The sequence below is a fragment of the Ictalurus punctatus genome, chromosome 18, assembly GCF_001660625.3.
Source record: "Ictalurus punctatus breed USDA103 chromosome 18, Coco_2.0, whole genome shotgun sequence".
NCBI classification, from domain to species: domain Eukaryota; kingdom Metazoa; phylum Chordata; class Actinopteri; order Siluriformes; family Ictaluridae; genus Ictalurus; species Ictalurus punctatus.
The window spans coordinates 3,334,858-3,360,363 of NC_030433.2; the positions used below are offsets into that span (position 1 = coordinate 3,334,858).

Sequence of the window (25,506 nt, forward strand, 5' to 3'; positions counted from 1 at the left end):
GGGGGGGGGGGGGGGGGGGGCTAGTGATTATGACACTGACTGAGCTGAATCTGCTTAGGGAAACCAAAGCAGTTGAGAAAAATTAATGAGTCAAACGTCAAATGTAAATAGCTCCAGAATGCAAATATCGGCCCTCGCAGATCGGCCTCAGATCTGGCTCTATCTACTCGCCAGGACCTTTTATTTGATTGCTCTGCAGAGAATTTCACGTTTTAGTGTCAAAAAGGCCATTGCTTGCAACTTGAGAAAACAGAAAAAAGGGCCAGCTGTACTTCAGTATCGTATCCTGTCCGATTAAGTCTTATCATTGGCTAGTAAACGATGTTTAACCGGGCCATGCACTGAGTCGTGTGATGTTGTATATGCCATATGTTGATGTTTTACCGTCTCCCTGTTGACTTTTCTGACTGTGAAGTAGTACTTTTGTTTTTTTCCTCTCGATAATACAAAGCCAATGTGTTTGTGATGTCCGAGCTGTACCGTAGTTGTAGTAGTAACAGGAAAAAAAAAAGAAGATTTAATTAGCAACGATCTATATTTGGTTTGTCTGTTCGTTAGTGCAGCGTAACTCTTCCACTGGTGAATGGCTTCGCAAAGAGATGTAATCCCATCTTCTTCTTCTTCTTTTTTTTTTCTTTCTTCTTCCCGTTCTATTTCTATTTATTCCGATTTTATCCCTCTGCTCCGGCAACCGGGTCGTATAATGCACTATGGGTTTTCTGTGACGCGAATGCTTGTTCATTTTTAGTCCTTTTATTTTTGGTTTGCTGTTGTAAAAGCACCGAGTGTGTCTACTAGATTTATATCAAATTTATTTATCAGAGAAAAAAAAAATATTCATTAATAAAAGTTTAGTCTGTCTCAATCCTGTTTATCTTCGCTGGGATTTCATGTTTGCAAGCGTTGAAGCACAAACAAAAGTAAACTTGATGTGTACTGATGTAATAAGACTGTCCAATAAATTGGCTTCCATTACTGCAAAGAATCGGTATAGTTTTTCTACACGCATATCAGCAGAAGTGAATTGAAGTGAAACTCCGCGTGCGAGCTTATGTGTAAATGTGCAATAATAATAATAAATAATAATAATAATAATAATAATAATAATGCAGGGTCTGTGATAGCAGGGTAATACATCATTCATCTTACCTGAGGAAGTGTTTCTGGAAAGCGTCCAAATACCTGCAGCAACAACACTATCAAGGTCAGTACAGTCAAGAAATGATGCTGAATTATGTCTAAAGGAACGACTGAAGGAAGTATTAAGAACCATTTTAATCAGTGTTTTTTTTCTAATAATGGTACAAAAGTACAAAAACGTGCAGGATTTCTTCACAAACATTTCTGCTTTCTAAATCATCCACTTGTCCAAAAATCGAAAGAGAAATTCATTCTAGCGAGTATTGACAGATCTACGCGTTCAAAATCAATTTATTCCACAGTCGCATTGCAGGGTCACGGTCGTTTCTCGAAGGATACGTTAATGATTAGATTAAACTGCGTATGGATGAATTGAACACGTTTGCCCACTCCGCTTTGATGCTTCGTAACTAAACGCTATGTTCTATTATCCATAAGACTCATCTTCTGTCAGACAAAATTGTCAGAAGTTAGAAAAAAGTGGTAATAGTACCTCTTAGCTTTAAAAAAATATATATAATAGTACACTTTGGGTGTCTTAAAGTCTGCTAGATGTACTTTTTTTTTTTTTTTACTCCATTTACCAATTCCCAGCCACATGTTAGTAAAGGCCAACACATGCTTCCTCTACATCACGCTGCGTCAGAGAGCAGTGCATCACACTCTGAGGAAAGTGCTATCTACCCTCATCCGCATACATCAGCTCACGGATAGTCACGATTGGCTAGTGTCACTCCGAGATTAACACTATCCCACCCGCTCAGAGAGCATGGCCGATTTTGCTTTCTTCGTCGTCAGGATTCGAACCTGTGATGCGTTGCGACACCCTGGAGCCCATGAGGTACTGCATGTTCAAAACTCATTTTAAGGACACAAAGCAAGTAACAAGCAACATACAGTTGAGGTCATACGTTTACAGACGCCTTGCAGAATCATGCAAAATGTGAATAATAATAATAAAAAAAAAAAAACAAGTAAAAAAAATAGCAAAAGATCATTAAAATGAAATTTGTTTTTTTAATTAGTCCTGCCCTGAATAAACTATTTCACATAACAGATGTTTACATAAAGTCCCCAAGACACAATAAGAACTGAATTTACACAAATGAACCAGTTCAAAAAGTTTACATACGCTTTATTCTTAATACCGCGTGTTTTTTTTCGTTACCTGGATGATCAACGACTGTGTTTATGTTTTGTGATAGTTATGAGTCTCTTGTTTGTCCTGGGCAGTTAAACTGCCCAGTGTTCTTCAGATAAAATCCTCCAGGTCCTAAACATTCTTTGCTTTTCCAGCATCTCCTGCATATTTGAGCCCTTTCCAACAGCGACTATATGATCTTGAGAGACATCTTTTCACACTGAGGACGACTGAGGGACTCGTGCACGACTATTACAAAAGGTGCAAACGTTCACCGATGCTCAAGAAGGCAACACACTACATTAAGAGCCTTATGCCCGGGGGGGGGGGGTGTAAACTTTTGAACAGGATGATCGGTGTAGATTCTGCAAGGCGCATGTAAACTTATGACCTGTACCATAAATAATATAAAACAAACTACCAAACAAACAATTCCCCAAATTGTTAACCGTCCAATAAGCAGCAGTTTCCATTATGAAAACAGACGTAGACTATTTATTACAAAATGCAGCACATTTAAGAAATCATTTGTAATCAAATGTTGTGCATAAACGGCATTAATAAAACCTAGTGCAGAAATGTAGAAGAATATTTCCCAGTACAAAATATCATAGACACCAACAAAAGCCCTACGTATAGTATTTCCAATATCTGAAATGATTATGAAATTGCTTTTCATGAAATGGCCGTGTAGCTGTAAACAGTGCAATAAGTGAAGCTTTTCACAGTATAGCTGCCATGTGCGTATCCGTTACCAATCTCACGTCAAGAACGTTTTAGGTGTCTACAAGCTGCAGTTTGGTTTCTCTGGAGGTCACCTGGGAGCAGTGGTGCAGCGTCAGTAGGTGCAGGATTTTGTGAGTGGGCTCATGTGATGCAGTCCTGAGGAGAGAGAGTGCACCATGCGCTGAGACATCTCTCTCACGCTACTGGCGGCGGCGATGGCACGCTCCAGAGAACGGTTGAGAGAGCGCTGTGCGTCTACAGATTGAGAGCGCCTACGGTGACCCCTGTAGCCTTTCCCGTCACTCAGTGAAAAGTAAAGAGGCTTTTGGTAGGAGGCTGACACCACAGGGCTGGAGTAGTAGCTGCAGGACAGAGGAGGTCAAAGTACGTTAAAAAGCCAATTCTAACAAATTTTGAAGATTTAATACGTCAGGTTCCCAAGATGGCTGGACTTTCTACCAGAATTAGATTGTGGGGAAACAATCCATTATATAAATATTTTTTTGCTTTCCGTGTGTTCATGTTCACATAGGTAAACCATCGGATTATTTTTAGAAGCAACAAGTCATGGCATTTTGACGGAAGATTTAGGAAGTATACAAATGTCTGAGTGATTTGCTTATTAATACGAGAAGGTAATAAGATCCATTTCAATTTAAGCTTGTCTTTAAATTAGTAAGTGACTATGAAAGTTCTAGGCATACACATACAGCCTGATATTTTCTCGTACATAAACATACAGCCTGGTCACAATTCTAAGTATTATTAGCATGTCTGTCTAAGCTGTCTGTAATGAATTAGAATTTATCAAAGTTCCAGGGATCAAAAAAAAAAACAAAAAAACCCCCCAACAACTTGTATTTCTAGAATGCCATAATTTAACATCCAGTGTATTACTAGCTGTTAATAAATGAGCCTATTTATTAAGTATTTTTGCTCTTTTGACCTCTTTGACTAAAGATAACACGGATGGATTAAATACAACCACGGAAACTACGTCTCTTTATAGATAGCACTTTTTTATTTGTTTTATAGAATCCAACACTGTCCACGTTGACCTGATTAAGAAAGATGAAGATGGTTATCCTGAGCTACTCACAGGACTGAAGGACAGACCGGCACACACTGGAGCACAGGCACGCTGCCAATCACTGGAGGGGGAGGTGCTACTGCCAGGTACATACCCCCCGTCTGCATGTGTGTGGACCTCACTGGCCGAGTTTCCTTCTGCATGGAGCTTTGTTTTGCTGAGATCAGATATCGGTAAATGATATATAACTTTACATGTGGATGCATGTGGATCTTATCCTAATGCAGCTGGAAAGATCAATATTTAATAAATAAATAAATGAATAAATAAATAAATAAATAAATAAATAAGATATACGTGGTGCCTTTCTACAGCTGTAGGTTTCCATACTGGGTTCTAGTCAATGCCTGATTAAGCAAAGTCTTCACTGCGATCGGGTTACAACTAGCTGGTTGTGTACTGCGAAGCTGGAGTATGCACAAAACACACTAAGGTTCTATGTCAGGGGTGTCAGACATACAGCCTAAGCTTCTACAGCCAAGTGTCTAATCCGGCCTGCCGAATGAATTTAGGATCCGTGGCCCGTAAGAGAATAAAAAGATTAAAAAAAAGAGCCCTTTTATTCAGAAGCAATGACCTCACATGTAACTCAACCTTTACATGAGTTACATACTGTACTGTTACATACAACATGTGCTAACGATACATACTTCTTCATTAGCAAGCTGAATAAGCTGACAATATAACCATATCTCTTTCCAAAAGAACTAATTTAGCGGTTTCACAGCAACAGGAGGTGGATACTTACACGATGGCAAAAACTTTTTAATTGACATTGACATTGGACTGTGTGTAACGAAGCTGTGAGTTCGACACCCCTACCCCTGCCCTGTGTGTTTGGTAAAACTGCTATAACAGAAAACCACCATGATGATGGAGAACTTTTATTTTATACTTATTATTTTGAGCATTTTTATAAAAATTTTTTTTTTTTTTTTTTTAAATGAAGTGCAATGAAGTATAAGTAAGTATAAATCATGTAATTTCTGACCAGGTCTAAGGACTGTCTCTCTGTTTGTTGCTCCACACAGTGGACAGTGATTAGAGTAGTAACGAGTGTGACTAGGTGAGCTAACGTTTCTTGCTTGACCTGAAAAACAAGAAAAAAAAAAATAGAGTCAGAAATGCACAAGTGACTAAACAGTACAGGAGCAGAGGGAGGACAGATCGCATAATGGAAACGAAAAAAGAAAACGCTTACATCCAGAGGTTCTGTTGCGTCGTGCCAAGCAGCTCAAGCACAAAGGTACTGGCCTTCCTCTGCTTTCGGCCTCATCATTTCTCGCATCCGATCTCTCAGCAGATATGCTACGCTTCTGGCCTTCAGTGGAAAATACACTACTGTTCATTTTATTCTGTGATCAGCAAAAACCGAAATCTGTACCTGAGAGCATTACCACACGCTCGCAGATACAGCGCGTGCATAGGCTACCACATTCTCTTACCATTTGTGTGGGTCTTTGGGCTCCGTCTAGTTTCAGCCCTCGCTCTCCGGGTCGTGTGTGACATCAAAAGCGATGCTCGGATGTGCTTCGGTGTCATGTCTTCAGACTGGGTATGCTCCGAATCTGTACCTATATACATTTTTTAAAATATAGAAAATGTGTTAATTAATTAGTATTAATTAGTTAATAGTAACAATGAATTCTTCCATAATACGCGTGTTACTAGTTACTGGTTTTACATTTTTCCTCAGTACATGTTGAAATTCCTGACACATACTAACGCCACACATATTATTTCTACTTAAAATGAGAAAATGTGCTCATATTTTAAAGCTCAATATTAAGACTGCTACGTGTTCATTAGCTCTACACACTGGAATCTGTCTGTGGTCTGAGGCGGGGCACGGATGCTGATCTCCTCCTTGGTATAGTTCTTTCTTGTTCCCCCTTTAAAGTGCCCCCACTCTCTCTTGGTTCTTTCTTGCCAGCTGTCTTTGTCTCCAAAGACCTGTAAAAAAAATTCCACACATGGAAACGGAAGGTTACGTATGTTCCCTCGGGAGGACTGCCAGGGTGCGTTCCTTCAGATCTAGCGGGATGTTCCTGTTTCCGTGCCGAGAACCGATATGGTGTGACTTACTGTTCTGCATGTAGTCTGAGATCCAGGATTTTCCCTTTATTCTAATCAGATCCGAAGTAAGCAGTAACTAGCTACTTGAGTAGTCTTCTCATTGGATAATCCATTACTCATACTCAAGTAATTATTAGCATCATTACATTTACTGTTACTCGAGTAATTATTTTTATAAGTAGTTTTACGTGTGCTTGAGTAAAATTTTTGACTACTCCACCCAGCTCTGCCCATACGGTGTCACCGTCACAAGGCTATGACTTTGCTTTAGGTACTTGGCAAGGTAGCAAGCAAACAAGGAAACCGCCTTGGTACGAAATATGCTCAAGTGTGCGGTATTTACGACATTGTCCTTCGTTTTTCACCTGAAGAACTGTTTGACAGAGGTGCAAGAAAGAGAAAGTGTTTCTGAAGACGGATACCTGAAATCACGCTGCCGTGGATGAGGTGTAGATGTGTGAGGAGGTGCATGGTCTCTAATGTCCTTTGAGGGAGAAGGGGGCACTCTCACACGATGGGGAGGACTGGCTGTCCTGAGAGTTCCCTCTAAGTGCTCCCTGAGTCTGTGCACCTCTGCCTGAAGAGACTCAATGGCCTCGCTTAAAAAAAAACAAAAAAAACACAAAAAACAAGAGTTTATGGAAGTGTGGGTTTGAAAGACAGCATAACTGCAGATGCCAAGCTACATTTGACGTAAGATGTGGTAAAGATGCACTAACTGCACACAGCATGCTTTGTTTTTGGGGTCAACCACACCATGCAATTTCACACAGCATGTGGTAAAAGCAGTTAAAAATAAATAAATACCTCCCCAATTATGTTGCTCAAGATAATCAACTTTCAATGACTGTAAAAACAAACAAACAAACAAACAAAAACAATAGAAGATGGATAATTTAAAAATACTGTCCTTAATTCCTTATTGTCCTTATATCATGTATATCAGTTAAGCTACAACCCACGTACCTAAGATCTTAAGGTACTATACACTAACGGTCAAAAGTTTAGACAAACTCGTTCTTTAAAATTTTTAGAATTATAATAAAGTAACACAAATGGAGTAACGCAAGTGGAACTATGGGAATTATGCTGCATTAAAAAATCCAAAAGGAGTATTAAAAGGAGTTCACACCGACGCTGGACTCTTATCGGCTGCTTTTCGGAATATTTCCGAAAAATTCATTTGCATACGTCAAAATTTCATATTCATACGTTTTTTAAAAAAGATTTTTTGTAAATAAAATGTTACGTTTTCTAACGAAAGAAATGAATATGTCGGCACTACAACACCGATTTCAAACGTTTAACCACACACCTTCAGATCAAAAGGTTTTTAAGATCATGAGAAGCATTTCCGTCGAGTGTCCACAAACTTTTGACCGGTAGTGTAAATTAGTAAATCGGACGACATGTAACCTTATGCCCGTGAGAAAATAGATCGCTAAGATAATATTCATTACTCCACTGTGGACTTTCCCCTCATAATAATACACTGCAGTGCACAATTTTCAGTGTGTCCACTCTGCAGCAGGCAGAAATCTTGGCTTCTTTGTGCTACAATCCCTGTGGCAGCTATGAAGAGACTCACTGGTGATTCGCCAGCTGCCCAGAACTTTGGGCTTTGAGGTGGTCACCATGGAGATACGGTGCAGTGAGGGAGGAGCTTCTGAAATAAGACGGATCCTGAGTGGACGGCTGTGCGGGTCGGTCACCCTGTCGTGTTCCATCTTCTGATATGGAATGGGCTAAAGAAAAATGCATGAGAGAGGTCGGTGCACAGGAATAGAGGGATAAATACAGGAAACTCGACATCCACCCAATTATACATCTCCAGATCAGCTCTTTAGTACGCTGACCTGTTTATATATTCAGTTAAAGTGTACGACAGGGCCGTGTGACGTGCTGTGAATAACGTTTACCACATTCACTCGGTTGCTCCAGCTCGCTAACGCCGCTACTAGGCCAAGGCTGGAGAGGTGTGCTGGGCCAGCGCAAGGCGGGGGAGCTGGAAGTAGACAGACTGGGAATGTGCTGCATCCTTGCCTCTCCTCTTCTCCCCAGGGTTCCTGGAGCACCCCCAGAGGCAATGGCATGGGCTCTAGAGGGATCTAAAGAGGGCTGTGCGTGTGCTGGAGAGCTAGACTTAGGATTTATTTGGCACTTTTCCTGCGAGACAGATGGCCTTGTCGCCCTGGAGGAAACAAGAAAAGAGGGTGGAGTAAGAGTAAAGACACACACACACACACACACACACACACACAGGGCAACCTGCCTAAAATATGTGAAATCAACAGCAAATAGAAAACGTATGTGTTGAGTGAGCACAGAAAAAGATGAATAGAGAAGCTCTGCAGTGGAAGCGCAGCCCACCTCACTGCTGCCCTCTGCTGGACAGGGCTTTGTGCTGCAGGTGTCAGTCGACTGCTCTCTGAGCCCACGAACCCACTATCTGTTTCTGGAGTTACCACGCCATCCTACAATCCCATAAGGACAACAAAATACAGCTCTCTAGAAGTGTCTTTCAATAAGAATGATCATACCATGGAATACAGGGAACTCCATAAATATTGGCAGCTTTCATAACAAGAAGTCAAGATGAATATATGAAACGAATAATATTGTCAAATGTGCGAGGGGGAGGCAGGATGCAAACTCGGTGCTCGGTTCAGGTTCAGCAACAGATTCTTCTGTGCAACTCAACTACTGTAAAAACAGCTTGTTGCAAGAGGTGACCGTATATAAAAGTGCCCAATTCCTGCCAAACGATCCTTAACCGTTCTGTTTTGAACTGGAGATATTGAACTGGAAACCTTTTATTATGACTGGATTATGCGTCATTATATTTTATGTATTTTTAGTGGACTCCATGGTGATGGGTGTAACACTAGGAAGTGCAAAATCATATGTATACTCCAAAAACAGTTTCTGGAGACTGAGAGGAATTAAATATTAAATGCATCCTTTTCTACAATGTAAATGTGACAAAGAATTCCTAGAAAACATTCTGATTATAATCATGTTTTAAAGAGGAAAAAAGGTATCCAACCCAATTGTTTATTCTGGAGTTGACTGTATAATGTGACATAAGGCTTAAATATCTGATATCAGTCTCTTACTGACCTGAAGCTGTGCTCTCAGTGCATTCTCTTTAGAGGCCCTTCTTCCCATGGCTGCTCTCTCTCCCAGGCTGCTACGGGACTTTATGCTACCTCTCCTTCCACTGCCCTGTTTCCTTGGTAATGCTGAAGCTGAGGCCTCTGGGAGAGTTTCCATAGAGTTACACACATGTGAGCTACAAGAGGGGCCTGAGAGAGAGTCTGCCGTTGGCCGTCTAAGAGATAGAACGACAGAGAAAACGAGAGTAAACTGTTTATCATTTACTTGTTGATTATTATTTTTTTTTACATTCCATTTTGATTATTTTTCTTGTAACAACCAGACTCACGGCTGGAGAGGTTTGTTCGAGTCCCTCTCGTCTTTGCTTCTCTGCTGCTGTTCAATTTCTATCCCATCAATACTGGCTGGGTGAGGAGAATGATCTCTTAACGCCGAGGAATTCTGGTCCACATCAGCCTGGTCTCTGTCTAGGACCTTGGAAAAATCCCTGAAGTTCTGGTAGCTGAGTACGAGGCAAAAAAGAAGAAGAAGAAAAAAAAAAAAAAAAACAGTACAGTGACAAGTGTTTAATATTCAGTTACTTGAGCAGAGCTACACATTAGTGTGGATCAAGCATCAAATGCTTGGATTAACGCAGAGCCACTAAACAGATGTACTGGTTTTCATGAGGCTGTGGTCATAAAGCTCTTACTGATCCATCAGGTTGCTAAAGTCTTCCTCCACACGTTGATGTTTGCGGTTCAGTGGACGGAGGACAGATGGACGCATGTCCTCTTCGTCGTCCTCTCTGCGTCCATCGCTCTCCCCACTGACAGAACTCACCTCCAAGCCGACCATGACCTCTGCATGAGCTGCAGCGGCGGGTTTCTGACCAGAGACAGATGAGCAGAAGGTCAGCACCACACAACCAATAACACTAGTACAAGAGCATACTGAATAAGCTTACACAATTGATCATATAGTAATTATCATTACAGGTTGCTGCTTCCTCAATTAAACATAATCTAGTGTGGTATTACTAATTTTAGCTGATATTTTATGTAGAATATCAGTTGTGGATTAAACGACTCCTCAGGTTTTAACCTACTTATTCGTAGAGTAAACCTGGATGTTGTTGCGTCGCCACAGCACCACCTTGTGTTCACCCTGAAACCTGCATTTATTTTTTCTTGCACTGCTTTCTTTTCAGATGTGAATTACTCATGACACTACTAGTGCCCAGAGGAAGGTTATAATTCTCACACTGCCCGGTAGATGTAGGAGAGTGGGTCAGTGACAGAGTTTAGAGTACCTCGGGCTGCGGCTCTGTCTCTTTCAGAGACACGCAGGGCTGAAGGGAGCGAGGGGGGTCGCTCGGGGTAGGTTCTATGAGCCGATTACGTTCCGACTGGTCTATCCACTCCTTCAGGTCCTCCAATTGTAACCCCGACTGAAATATCAGACTTTCGAGTTCCCTAAAAATACGAAGCGCAATACAGAAATGGCTTACGTGCTGCGTATGTACAAAGTCTCGAATACGGTGCTGCGTATCTATAGAAAGTGCTCAGTATTCACCTGTCAGGGTCAAAAGGTCCTGACGTCCCTCCTGTTTGCCTCTGCAGTTGTTGATGCGTATCTCGAGCGGCAAGGTAAGCCCTTTCTATCGAATCCTGACCCTGGGCCAGCTGAGACAACCCCTGTTCACAAACAATAGCGTGTTAGCCGGCAGATAACATCGCAGATAAACACACATTCACGTCCCATACGTAAAAATGTAAGAATGATGGTACCTGTGCCTGCTCATTAGGTTGAAGTGTTTGGCTCTTTAGTAGTTTCTCAAACTCATTAACCTGAGCAAAACAATGATCAGATTTCACACGGGTCACAGATGATGACATTTTATTTAATGTACACCAAATAAAACTAAATTATATTGATGGTAAATATGTCCGGTGCATTAAGTATACTTTAGGGGTTGCATAGACTAGTCAACCAACACTGTCTCTAGTCACACTGAGCTACAAGGTGGGCTCTGTTGATGGGCACGAGCTTCCATGCTGCGCGCTCTTGGGTCCAGAATGTCCACGAGTGCATTTTAAGAACTGGTACATCATTACATAGTGCAGTATGACTATGAATTATGTTTGCACATTTATCGCAGCTGGAAATGTCATTCGTAATGTAATTACTGTGCAATTCGATGCCTTGCTGTTTATCAGTTTAATTTAACAGCATTTTTTCCCCACTATAGAAAAGATGAAATGGTAAAAATGAATCGCAGTGCAAAACCTAGTCTACACTGTAATGCAGGGAGAAAAAGAGGTATTAAAATGTCAACACCTGTAGCTGAAATCTCGCCATCTGCTTGGAGAGTGCCTCGGTTAGTGGAGATGCAGCAGCAGATTCACACCAGCTGGAAGAAAAAGAGTCTACAGAGGACGGGCGAGCGGGTGTCTCTCTGGTAGCTTTCGCAACGTGAAAACGACAGAAACCAATTATTTTCCTGCTCGCTTTGCTTCATCTGCAATTTACTACTGTGTGAACTAATAAACTGCTCTCACCCGAGCCGAGCCTTTGCTGGATCGGCCGGACAGCTTCCGCTCCCAGCTGTGCCCTCTGAGCCTGGGGAAAACTCAGGGTCATAACCTTTGACCCCTCCTTCAGAACACCTGACAGAGCAGGCTGGATGGGTTTGGGAGGATCCGAGTACAGGCAAACCTGACAAATTACACATTCATTTTTCGTTGCTTAGTTACATGCTTCCCAGAAGACAAAATAATAACAATTTACACCCATTTTCCTGTTTAAAAGTTTACACACCCCGGGCTCTTAATGTAGGACAAACAAGGGACTCATGCTCAACTCTCACAAAACATAAAAACAGTCGTGGATCATCCAGGTAACGACACACGGTATTAAGAATCGAGCGCATGTACACTTTTGAACTGCTTCATTTGTGTAAATTCAGTTATTATTGTGTCTTGTGGACTATATGCAAACATCTGTTATGTGAAATAGTTTATTCAGGGCAGGACTGAATAAAAAATAAATAAATAAATGCAATTTTTATGATCTCTTTTTTTTTTTAAAAAACAAAAAGCAGATTCTGCAAGGCGTATAGAAATTTATGACCGCAACTGTACCCAAACGCACACTCTGACAATAAATATGTCTGGAAATTGTGTCCCCCCACACACAGTCAGCAAATGCCTCAGTAGAAGGTGACAGGATAACTGCTCCTTCTCGATAAGACTTTCAGACACTATATCACACCAGCATTTACCTCTATGTGACCCCTGTGCCTGGAGTAACACACCACCCTTCCACTTTCCATTATATACATTACACTGAGCAGACCCCCCCGACCACTACAGGAACTACCCATTTCAATCACATTCTCCCTTACTATTTAAAATTCACTAATGTATACACTTCTTAAGAAACTGTAGAACCAATGTGGTGTCTCAGTAGAACGAATGATACGCTGTCGCCTACATCCTACATCCTTATACCTATAAAAGGAAGGACAGATGGCCACGGCATGAGGGGTGGGGGGGGGGGGGGGGTAAGCTCCTTGTAATTAGCACAACAATAAATGCAGCCAGATGGAAGAACAGCAACCAAGAGACTGAGTGCTATAAATAAAAGTGTTCAGTCTGTAAAATGGAATCGCTGGATCAAATCCACAATCTCTCCACTGTATTTAGTGCACTTTATGCCCCTTTGCCAGCGAAATTCTTAAATGCATTGCAGTACAGTAGGTTAGTGCACAATGTTCCCTACAAACACTGTAGTTTATATGCTTGGAAGGAAAAAGAAAGGAAAGTAAAAGGAACAGAAAGGAAGGGAAAGGCATTGCACCATTTCAGACACAGGGTCAGTCAATGACATGCTAAATAACGCTGTCAGGGAGCATGACATCACATCCTGTTTTCATCCTATTAATCACAGTGCCACACAGCACTGGATTGTACAGTGCCCTAAATGAATATTTACTCCCCTTGGACTTTTCCATTTTCTAGGAACCAAAGTTGACTTAATTGACATGCACAATTCCATTCACATTTGCAAGAAAAATCAAACCTTAGCTTCCAAACGTAGCCTGTCAATGGTATTCTCAGCCTCCGCATACTTCGTCAGAAGCCTATTGTAATCCTCCTGTAAGAGAGAAAGGAAGACAAAATGTGGAATTACTTTCCCATAGGCTGTGTACGTGCAACGATTCTCACCGATCGGAATTTGATCCATTTAGTGCCGACACCACAGTCACAACGAGGTGCTACTTACTGCTTTGATTCACATCAGACCTGAGCAAAACCTTCTTCAAGTAACAAATAAAACAAACAGTACATGCTTTTATGGGAAAATAATCATCGATGGGGTGGTGTGACGTGGCCTGACGTAAAGTTGCGTTACTTCTTCCATCCCAAAGTCTAGTATTTCCCAATAACAGCATGTTCTGAAGTGTTTTATTGCGCTTATACCACAGCAGTTTGCCAACAATTTGCTAACAATTTTTAATTCAATTAAAGACGTACACATTCTTCTTCTTCTCGCCATCTGTTTAATAACCACAGTGCTGTTGTTGAATGCTCGAGTTTATTTGGTCAGACGGTGTTGATTAAATTTTCTATAACAGCAGCTCAGAAAATAGTTCTGGTGTCAATGTAGTTTTCATTTGATTTATTTTAATACTTCTAAACAGCTCAATCACAGGTACTTGTACAGCATGTGCTCAGCATAATCTCTGGCTAATAAATGCGTTAAAAACATGCTGTTACTTAAAGAGAAATATATAATAGGTGAAGCTGTGAGGGAGATGATTAGCTAACATTCATGGAAGGAGTCTCCAGCGTCAGTGCTTTGTAACAGTCATAAATTTTCCAGAAGTTTTTCCATTTTCTTCTTGACATGACAACGGAAGGACAATTTATGGCTGTTTATAATGTTAATTAGAACAGGGATTAACCTGTTGTTTTATCATGTTCTTATTTCAAGTGAGCGATCAGTCATGGAGTTAATGGTTTATCAGGATGCATGTAAAACACAGCCGGTCAAATATGTGCATCAGACAAAAACCACTAGAACTGGATTTTGCTCTCCTTGCCATACCTGAAGCTGTTGCACCATAGTGCTGGCCTGCAGAGGGCACCAGAACTCCTCAGGCATTGTAGTATTCAAGGGCTTCTGGGAGACAGTGGGGGTTGCAGTATCCGAGGGCCCTTCAGAATTACTCAACAGAGCCTCCATCACAATGTCAGCAGGGGATTTGAACACTACAGGACCTTCCGGTTTGGAGTCTTCCTTGTGAGGAGGCTTCTGACTCTTCGGGGGCTTGTAGCTGCTTTTGGGCAAACGAACTCGGGGCTCCACTTTGGAAAAATCTGGTAACGGGTGACTCAGCTGGCCCTTCCTGAGAACACGGAGACAATAAAAACGACTGCCAGAGTCATATCTTCATGCAGTTCTAAACCTGGTTTCCCATTGAGGCTAAGCAGGGTTGAACTGGGCCAGTACCTGGATGGGAGACCTCCTGGAGAAAACTAAGGTTGCTGCTGGAAGTGGCCGTTCTCTATCATGGTCCCCTAATAATCCCCATCTCAGAATTGGCTACATCGCTGTCTCCTCTCCACTAATAGCTGGTCTGCGCACTATGGCTGCCCATGCATCATCCAGGTGGATGCTACACACTAGTGGTGGTTGAGCAGATCCCCCCCATGCTATGTAAAGCACACTGAGTATCTATAAAAGCGCTATATAAATGTAACTGTAACTAACTAACTAACTGCAATGTGGAAGTAATGGGGAGGTCTTGTTAGCCTTGAACCTTCCAACAACCACACGCCTTCTCTGTTCAAACATCTCACCTTATGAGATGACTTTTAAGGCAAAGATGCATAGCTGAGACTCTGTCCATCTGAGAGCAGAGCTAATTTCATGCTTCCTGATGTCATGCCCTACCTGGTTCATCCTAATGGAGCTTTCTGCACTTGTGACTCGCCTTCTGCTGCTGTGGACGGTCCCACATGGATAGCCTCAAGATCTGCACTTCCCAAAAACAGTTCGAGCCCAGGTCTCACCCTCGCGTCAGGAAATAATCTCACCTACATACTGCAGGTCTGTGCCTAAGGACTACACGCAAATCAGGTGTCACCCAGAAGAGGATGGGTTTCTCTCTAGGGTTCTTGCAGCATCGTCACCGTCAAAGCATGCTCATTAGGAATCTAGAGCTACATCTCGAGCTACATTTCTGTAAAGCTGCTCTGTGACATTGTCTATAGTTTATAGAAAGCTTATACACAAACACAAACCCACCTCACATCATTCAGGTCAGTGTGAGAGGTTTTGGAGGGTCTGTGGTGTCTCCTGCGTCCATACGTGGAGGCTTTAGCTGCAGGCTGTGCAGAGCTGGAAGATGGGTGATCCTCCTGTGGTGTAGAATTTATATTTCGACGAGAGTAAACATGGCGACTTTGACGAGGTCCAGCAGACTTTTGCTCCAATTCAGACGAACCATTTTCTGACTCAAAGATACTCAGTACAGACGCAGGCTCCTCCTTCTGCAGCAGTCTGACAGCTCGGTAAGTTCTAGGGCTGTGGAGTCGACTGCTGTTAGACCCACCTAGCTCTGCAAATGTTTCAGCTTCAATCCTACAGTTAGCCGCCTCCTCCTGTAAAGTCGGTTCGGGGAGGGGGGGACGTATATGGGACCGAGGAGCGCTCATGAAGGAAGGTGAGGAAGACACATGACTCCTCTCATCGCAACTGTTCTGGGAGGGTGCGCGCATTTCTAAAGTCGCTATATCAGACTTGTTGTTGTCGTTATTATCCATTCCTTCATGACTGGTGACATCATGGCTGTCCATCCAGTTATCCTGGGGGTCTATATTCCTTTGAAGAGGATATGACTCATCTCTACGCGTCGTAATCTCCTCAATCTCATCGTTCGTAATTCCCGAAACCAGACCTCTGTCTGGCCTTAAATGTGGGATAGGTCTGCGGACGTTAATGCTCTTCTGATCTTCGTCGTCAAGTTTCTCTTCATCATCATCACTCCAGTCCTCCAGAGAAACACTATACTCGACATCATCTAAAAAAAAAAAAAAAGATCGGACAAAAATATAGGCATGTACATTTAATAGTAATTTCATTGTTATTATCATTTTTTAGCTCTCTCCATTAATTATACAGAAACAATTGCAATACCGATGGGCTTATTTATATTATAAGACGTCAGTGTTTATCGGCTCTGGGGAATTAAATCACAAGCTTTTGCTTCTATAGTAACAATTCATTCACATGGACTTGTCGATATGGTGAAGCTTGGAAATGTTTACTTAATGCTAATAGGAGACGTCTACAGGACAGTGTTTAAACCGAGATAAAGCTGATATTTTACGTTTTCCGCCACGGGAAAGACTTTGGGATAAAAGCATTTGCGCTTTCTCAGTAACTAGCTGCATTATTAATTTTAAGAGAGAAAACTTCATTTTAATGAGCGGCTTAAAGAGGAAATCATTCGTTTCATGGATGTTTAATTTCAACATTAAATGTAAAAATAGAAACGGTTAAAAAGTGTTTTACTCCTTGTATACCCCAGTATAATGAATAATTAAAGCCTGAGAATAAACTGACTTTAAACTGACTGTGATAGTGATCATCACTTTAATCCTTATGTGCAACCCTAGAAAGAAAATAAAAAGCTTTCTATTACAGAAAAAGCGTTTCCTCTTTATACAGGACATGCTTGTGACACCTCATCTCTGTAAACAAGTGGCCATTATAAAAAAAAATCCTTATGAGTATCAAAATTCATCACTACCATGAAGACATTTGATCTAAATACTGCTGTCCTAAGTAAATACAAAATTTAAATAAAAAATTTTAAAAAAAGGCTGGTACTGTGTGAGGGTGAGAGACGGTCACCTCCTATGGGTTGGGTGAGAGGCTCAGAGTCCAGCAGCTCACTCAGGTGACAGCTGAGATGTTCCAGTGCAGTAGGTGGACCTTCTTCAGGCTCTGGAGTCCCAACATCTGAAAACATGTACTCTTCTTCCTCTAATACAACCTCATCTTCTTCCTCCAGCTGAGTGGGTGATACGATGGTGAATTTCACGCTTTACAGATCATTTATATTCACAGAGCTTCATGATAACTACATTTACAGTTAACGTCTGGAGCACATTTGGTGCTACTGGCGGTGGTTATCTGGGTGGTGGAACAGCATTGTTGGGGTTTTAAAAACACTAATAGGTACTTATTTGTTGGTGCACATACAATTTGAGTCACCATCAGTGAAGCTGCGGGTCAATTCCACTTTTGTTCAGATAATTGTGTTTTTAGGCACTCATACCAGCTCCACATTCATACCGGGCCAGTGGCAATGTTATGCTGTGAATGAGTGATCATCCATATAACATCTGGTCAGAGGTGATCGTATAGTGGTCCTTTCCACTCACGTTTGAAGAGGGTTGAAAAACTGCAACTACAGTGTTTTGCATAAGTATTCACCCTGCTTTACCTTTCAGCTGGGACAGGGTTGAGGACAAGATGTTTGAAACTAAATACAGTGCAATCCTAGAAGAAAACCGGCTCCAATCTGCAAGAGACTAGAGGCCGGGACGGAGGTTCACAACATCCCCAAGCCTGCTGACAAAGCTATACTGGAGTGGTTCGAAACGGATTTCGAAATCTGAGGCAATAATATCAGCATACAGATGTACTAAGCTGAGAGAGACTTATCCCAGGTGTAAATGCAGTTAAAGGTGGTTTTACCAAGTACTGACCCAAGGGTGGAGTGTATACTTATGCAAACAGCAATTGTATTCTTTTTGTTTAATTTACTTCTGTGTCACAATAGCATGTTAAACATACTGTGTAAATCAAAAGGTAAAAATCCCAATTAAGTCCATTTCAATTCCAGATTGGACAAAATGTGGAAACGTGGGGTGAATACTTATGCAAAGTGCTGCATATGGTAGGTTTACCTCATGTACTGTAATGGTGAAAAAGCATAGGGACAATGTAGATATAACTGACACAATGGCACTGTAATTGTACCATATACATCAACCTGGCTTGAATTACATAGTCACATTGTACTTAACCCAAGACCTACAGTACGTATGTATGTTTGTGACATGCGTACCTCTTCTTGTGTCTCTCTCAGACCTATGATGCCATTCTCATCCATTTGGCTCTGGAAGTCCTCATCTCTGCCTTCGTCCCAGCTGAGCTGTGAGCTGACCGGGCTGGGCGGTGAAGAGTATCCCGAGGCAGGGGTCCACGCACGCATCCGCACTCTGGTGGTGTTCCTTTTTCCCTCCATGCTCCCTCTTGTTTTCTTCTCTGCCTCTTACACCGCATCGACAAAGCGCATTTGTAGCTTACTGGCCCACTTACTAACCGCCATGCCAGACTCTCTCTTGCCCGTCATGCCTAAGATGGTGGTTTGAACAGGTATAGCCAAGGTGATGAAACTATAAATCTGAAAAGAAAAAAAAAAAAAAAAAAAAAGAATGGGTGGGGGGAAGAACGCCGTCACAGTGCAGAGTAAAGAAATCCACCGAGCATAATTAAACAGGATTAAAAGAGCACCAGGAAGAAAACAAACAGTCGCCTCGTAGGAAATCTGGGCAGCCCAAGAGATACAGCTCTAAAAGTACACCGCCGTTAAATGACCGCTGCTAGTCATTCTGTAGTGAGCGGCACTAACAAACCGGGATGAAAGACTACACAGATTAACAAGATGCTTGCTTGAATGTAAACATCTGCTCCAGTATGCAAATTTAAATAAATCCTTTCAGAACAGCTTTTCTACTGGTACATTTGCAAGTGCTGATGAATGTAAAGTATGAGTATGTCAGAGACACACACACAAAAAAAACATAGTTAAAAGAGATTCAAATGCTTTATGTGGCATTCTTAAATCTGATTGGTCAGAAGAAGTTGATTCATTTTATACAGCACAACAGCTCTGTGCTGCAAATCACAGGCTTATGTTAGTACATTTTTAGCCTAATCACGCATGGATATCAATTAAAGCGTAAGAAACCCGAAGCGTTTTTCACCGGATCGCTCCAGCATTTGAAAGCTGTCCAAGTAAGGATTAAAACACTTCTTGACATGTACCGACATGTTTTATTCCTCCGATACCACAGCAGTTTGCCAAGTACTACAATTTTTTTTTCATCACTGTACTCTATTTTTAACATCATATTTTTTATCACGTTATATTTACTTTTTTTTGTGGAATGTCCACAAATCAGGTTAGTTCCTGTTATTATTTATGTTATAATGCGTATAACGATACAGTCAAGCTGTATCTAGCTCTCTCACCACAATCTTTCTAATCTTTCTTAATAAGTTAAAAAGGCAAAAGGTTTTTTTTTTTTTTCGTGATTGATGCGTCCAAAAAATGCTTGCTTTTGCTGCGGGATGCAATTTGCGGAGTATTTTGTGATTTTTTTTTGTGGAAGGCTATTTGAATTGGCGAAATCGCAATCGCAAATTGTTTAGCACGGTCGTCCGCGGTGATGTTTGTTGGTAAATGAGACCCTTCGGCTGTACTCGTGTTCGACACACGTGTGAATCGAAGAGGGTTTTGGCCGAACGTGCGTTGCGATGGCGTCACGTGACGCGTCTTGGCTCGAATCTTCTGAAAATCTGCGGTGATTTTTTAAAAAAATCGCAAGCTCCTCCGAATACCGCGCCGTTTGCTTGATTTTGCAAAATCGAGAAATCCTGGAGGGACTGAGCTTTGAGTGTTACCAAGAAACCCTCGGTCGTGAAGACTTTCCCGTTTTATCAGAGCAAGTACGTTCATAAAAACCAGTAAAAAAAAAATTTTTTTAGTTACTGCTGGAATTACTGCTTGATCTACCTTTAAAGAAAAATAAATCAACAATTAGAATCAAGAATCCAACAGCGCCGTAAAACGAAATAATTACAAAACATTTTTTGAATTTCTTCACATTTTGAGAACTTCTTTACAAAAAAATGTTCTTGGTTCGCTTCACACGCAGCCAAACTACTACAGCTACTATATTCGTATATCCTTCTACTCCATCTCGCAGACTAGCAGGGCGAGCAGCGTATTCTTTAGACTGTTATATAATGCTATATAACGAAAAGGAAGAACCAAAACATAAGCCTCTTACCTATTCACCATCTGAAATAGAAATGCATCCCTTGACACACTCTTATACCCACTTTTCCTACGTAAATCACATAAATACACCTCAAGCCATTCATTCTCATTTTGGTGTACATGTCAAGCAGCAAGAATGTGGCGTATCACATAAACGGTGCTGAAGTGGTAGTACTTACCAGTATTTTTAAACCCAGTATGGTACTATTATGGCTCTCTTGGATGACGACCGGCTCCTTAAAACAACGGCGTGTAAACCACACCAGCTTCTAGAAACGCACACATACCTAAACACAGCGAATCCTTTATATGCCGAAGAGTTACAGTACACGCTGGATGATAATTAAATGCTTGTTAACACTCTCCAGGCTGCCTGGCAGGTCAAAGACTCCCGCGGTTGTGGCCGCTAAAGCAGTGAAGGTATCCATCCAACAGTGCTGACACACAGCAAATGCCGAGCAAGTGTGTAGGAAAGGCCAAGCAGACACTTATAAGCTACTTATGTTCAGGGTCACGGCTGAGGACGGAGACTGAGACGGAAAGCAAAACGCAGACGCTGAAACGGCCGCTGTTTTTTTTTTTTGAGTTTGTGGTTTCTCAGTTGACAAGCTGCATTTTTCTTTTGTCTTATTAACTTCAATAAAAAATAAAAAAAAAAAAAAAGAGAGTGTAGTGAGGGAACAACTGTTTATAGCTGCTATAACGTAAGTGATAACAGGAACGAACTTGTTTTGTGGATGCTACACAACAATAAAAACGTTCTTTAATCACTGAAAATGGTTAGCCGTGGCAAACTGCTGTATTATAAGTGGAATGAAACACTTCAGGATATGCTGCTGCATGAAAATAAATCAACTTCACTGGATTAGTTGCTTGATTAGTTAGAGATCAACAAGGGAACTGGTAAAGTATTCACTTGCGAACGTGTGCTTGATAGTGCAGCTGTTCCTTCTACACTACGAATCTACACCATGTTCAACCTTAACCTCTTAATGCAGTTCAGATAATTAAAACACAATCAAGCAGAGTGCAGCTAAGCCCCAAGTTAAGTGTTAGAAAGCGCTCTCTTGCAATAAGCGGATTTGTAATGTACATGCTATTGAGCTCTGTGAAACAATGTCTCCATTATTCAGTAAAAAATCTGCCCATTTATATACCTGAACCAGGAAATGCAATATTACAGATATCTCCATAGCGCTACGTGTTGTATATAGGTCAAACGAACAGTTTAGTTTATTTACCTAAAATTTACCTTTACTTAATATTTGTGTAAATGTAATATCAGTGGGATACAAATGGCAGCCCGATCGCTTAATCATTTGAACAACAACCATAGTTACTGCAAGACACCCTCTGTAATCGTATTTTTGGCGTCCACATAAGATGCTGTTAACAAATGAGTCAAGGCGGATTATTTTGGACTTGTGTGGACCCAAGAACAACCATCACCATCAATGCAACGGGTGTAAGAAAAGCACATAGAATGGTATGAAGAAGTGAGGCTGGGGCTGAGTTCATTCTAGCCCAGCCTGTAGATTCATGCAGCCTATCAGTGACAGTCATGTCAGGTCAATCTACTACCCAGTAGATTTTGGGTCCATTTGGGATATTTAAAAAATATATATATATATAGCTGTAACACATCATTAGAAGCGATTGAGAGAACGCATGTGAAATGTAAAATGGGAGTGGCGAGAGTAACGAACACAAACAGGTGGATTATTTATACTATGTTTCTGTTTACCATGTTTGATAAACTGTGATGATGGAACGGATTTCCAGCCGAGGTGTATCCGCGTCTTACGCCGGGTGTTCTCGGGAGAGACTCCGGATCCGCCGTGTCCCTGAAGGGAATAAAGTGCGTACTGAAGATGAGTGAGTGAGTGAATGAATGATTGAATGTTTGGTAAACACTTCAAAACACTTGAAATCATGAATCGTTCTTATTACGCCATCGATGAGACCTTCTCAAAAAACGCACTACTAAATGCACCTATCAGTCGAATTATTGACAGAAATTAGACTTTAGTTCTTCCATTTAATATCACAACCAGCCGTCACTGGTAATAACCATAATTACAAAGAAGCCTGATGGAAAAAATCCAGCTTGTCCAGCTGCCAAAACATGGGACAAGCTGCTCAAACTGGTTGGCCATGTTTACCTGTTGGCAAAGAAAACTGTTTAGGAATTATAGCTATTAACGCAACATGATTTGAAGAAATAAACTATAATACAGCAGTATTATAACAGTAATCCATTTAGTCGAGCAATAAGGAAGCTGGAAATGAATGGACCACCCCTTCACAAAGATGGTCTACCAGTTTGATCTGCTTGGCTTGGAATTTGGAAACTATAGCTGGTCAAACCAAAACATAGTGTAAAGCCATAGCAAGGTCAATGTGTATAGTGTAGAACATGACTTCCCATAATGCACCATAATAAAACCATAGTACTATACAACATAATACTCACCAAAAGTAACCACAAATAAGACCATTGAAAAACAAATACTTTTGAGACACAGTGGAACTTTTAAAAAAAAAAAAAAAAAAAAAAAAAAAAAAAAAAGCTTAACTTACCCTAATTCAGGTATCCAGAACCACACACACATGTATGTTAAGAAGAATAGTCTTTATTATTATTTTTCCCCAAATCAGTGAAGTTGACACCGAGGCCTCGGCTCTCTGTTACCTAGAGAACAACAACACACAAGCTGCCTCCAGACTCCAGCCTCCCGCCCACCATCACCAAGCGACCACAGGAGCAAACACTTTCACCCAAACGCGTCTTCTTTCATGTTCCCCAGGTACTCTACGCACACGTTTACTTTTCTTTTCAGGTTTTCTCTTGTTTCGGTAAACAAGACGAGCTTTCACGAGCGTTCGCGAGCGTTCACGAGCTTTCACGAGACGCTCGTGCAGATGTGTCGACTTTCTTCTCCAGCCTTCAGTCCTTTCACTTCTTTTGCAGTGTTTGAATCGTACTTTCAGGAAGTAACGTTAAAGCTAAACAGAAATTCTTCCAGTCTTCTAGTGGTTTAATTTGTTGACAAAACAACAACAACAATAATAATAACACAATCTCTCTCACTCACTCCGCCTTCACTACAGATAAAGAGCATGCTACTGATTTGAGCTGGCTCAGAAATTTGCATAATAATGATCGTGACGCTAAGACGAAATGTAATTGGCTGAGACTGGAAAGGGGGCGGGTCTTCATCCGAACCTGGAGAATACTGAACCGTTTATTTTATTTACTACGATAATGCGCTTAACATATTCACAATGTTTATTCATTGACAAAGTGTTAGTGTTTAAAAGAACAACTAATACTGTACCGGAAAAAAACTCTTATTCGCGTGTTCTATCTGGTATTTGTTGTTTTAAAGCTGAAAACAGAGATTCTTGAGGACCGTTTAAAAAAAAACACAACTGACTGCATTACCCCTGGCAAACACAAGATGGCGACATCATTTTGCTTTTTCAGTGTACATATACGGTTTTGTTTTGTTTTTTTAACCTCACTTTCTTGTCACTAGGTGGCAGGAGTTTATTATTCACTATTAAACTAGTCAATATTTTGACAGATAATGAGACATTTAACTAGTACAAAAAGTAAAATAATAATAATAATAATAATAATTTAGCATGCTTGTTTCATTTAGTATGCAATATTTGGTTGCATATCCCTTGCTTGCAATAACTGGAACAAGCCTGGGACTCGTTGACATCACCAAATTTCTTCTTCAATTTCTTCAAGTTTCTTCTTTTGTGATGCTTTTCCAGGCTTTTACCGCAGCCACTTTCAGTTGTTGTTTGTTTTGGGGGATGTCTCGTCTTCAGGAGGTGAAACGCATGCGTGTGTGTTTTGTATTATTGTCTTGCTTTTTGATAAAGTTCCTCTCAATTAATCGGGATGCATATCTCTGTAAATTGGCAGACAAAATGTTCCTGTAAACTTCTGAATTCATTCTGCTGCTATCATCATGAGTTACATCATCAATAAAGATTAGTGACCCTGTTCCAGAAGCAGCCATGCAAGCCCAAGCCATGACGCTACCTCCACCATGGTTCACAGATGAGCTTGTATTTCTTTGCAAATTCCAATCTGGCTTTCTGATTCTTACTGCTGATGAATGGTTTACATCTTGTGGTATGGCCTCTACATTTCTGTTTTCAAAGTCTTCTTCGAATGGTGGCTTGTGCTACCTTCACCCCTGCCCTGTGGAGGTTGTTATTGATTTCACAGACTGTTGTTCTGGGGTTTTCCTTCTAATATCAAGTGCAGTCTTCACAGGTGAAACTGAAGACTAAAACCAAGAGTAGGCATTCAGAGCTATTAGTTTAGTCAATCTAACAAGACACACCTATCAGTCACATGTTCCAATATTTTTGCTCACCTACAAATTGGGTAGTCTGATACAAAATGTGCTATGTTCCCTTTCATTTAACACATCTACATATAAACACCAGGAAATAAACTCTGAAATTCTAAACTCGCTTCTCATGTTCATCTTTTAATCTCAAACCCAAACGTCTTTGGATTTCTTACAGCAAAGAAACCAGCCGACAGCAAAAACAAACCAAGTCAAGTGGGTTTTTATTGTCATTCCTCTATATAGCTTGTATACACTGGAATGAAATGACGTTTCTTCAGCACCATGGTGCAACACAGAACAGTAAAGCAAGACTACATAAAGTGCAAATACAAACAGTGTGAGACGATAAATACAATAAATACACAAAACAAGACAATAAATAGACAGGACAGTATATACACAGGACAATACTTACACAGAACATGAGCTGTAAACTGTAGCTGTTGTGTAATGTAGCAGCACAAGTATAGCTGCCGTATTGGCAGTAAAAACGAGTTTCATAATATAAAGTGACTGATGCAGCTGTTTAAAGTGCGGTGTGCAGTGGTACTGAGTTTTACTGGGTTAGTGTGTGTGCACTGAGCAGTGGTACTGAGTCTTACTGGGTTAAGTCTTTGACTAGCCGGTGAGCATTGGAAGGCAGCAGCGTGTTGAGTAATCTGACTCGGGATGCTCCCGTACCTTCTACCAGATGGCAGGAGGGTGAAGA

At 41.1% G+C, this 25,506-nt stretch overlaps 1 protein-coding gene across 1 annotated transcript; it reads right to left on the bottom strand.

The window, feature by feature from the left end:
- Positions 1 to 1,256: 1,256 nt before the first annotated feature.
- On the bottom strand, positions 1,257 to 23,536 carry akna (AT-hook transcription factor). Its single transcript, XM_017493095.3, has 25 exons — positions 22,999 to 23,536; positions 22,163 to 22,262; positions 18,418 to 18,756; positions 17,196 to 17,355; positions 15,585 to 16,359; positions 14,382 to 14,682; positions 13,353 to 13,427; positions 11,831 to 11,987; positions 11,610 to 11,734; positions 11,060 to 11,119; positions 10,845 to 10,966; positions 10,582 to 10,744; positions 9,982 to 10,157; positions 9,619 to 9,792; positions 9,294 to 9,504; positions 8,544 to 8,647; positions 8,093 to 8,364; positions 7,762 to 7,918; positions 6,596 to 6,772; positions 5,917 to 6,050; positions 5,543 to 5,671; positions 5,299 to 5,418; positions 5,089 to 5,187; positions 4,107 to 4,254; positions 1,257 to 3,369 (listed from the first exon to the last, which is right to left on the bottom strand). Exons 3-25 carry the CDS (start codon positions 18,595 to 18,597, stop codon positions 3,120 to 3,122), a joined length of 4,269 nt encoding a protein of 1,422 aa, XP_017348584.1. The 5' UTR covers positions 18,598 to 18,756; positions 22,163 to 22,262; positions 22,999 to 23,536; the 3' UTR covers positions 1,257 to 3,119.
- Positions 23,537 to 25,506: the final 1,970 nt, after the last annotated feature.

Excerpts from the sequence above, each read along its gene's own strand:
- akna (XM_017493095.3), bottom strand. The coding sequence starts at position 18,597 with ATGGAGGGAAAAAGGAACACCACCAGAGTGCGGATGCGTGCGTGGACC. Across the intron at positions 8,365-8,543 it reads CAGCAGAGGGCAGCAGTGAG|GGCGACAAGGCCATCTGTCT; the intron begins GTGGGCTGCGCT and ends TGTTTCCTCCAG. Across the intron at positions 5,419-5,542 it reads CCCAAAGACCCACACAAATG|GCCAGAAGCGTAGCATATCT; the intron begins GTAAGAGAATGT and ends TTTCCACTGAAG.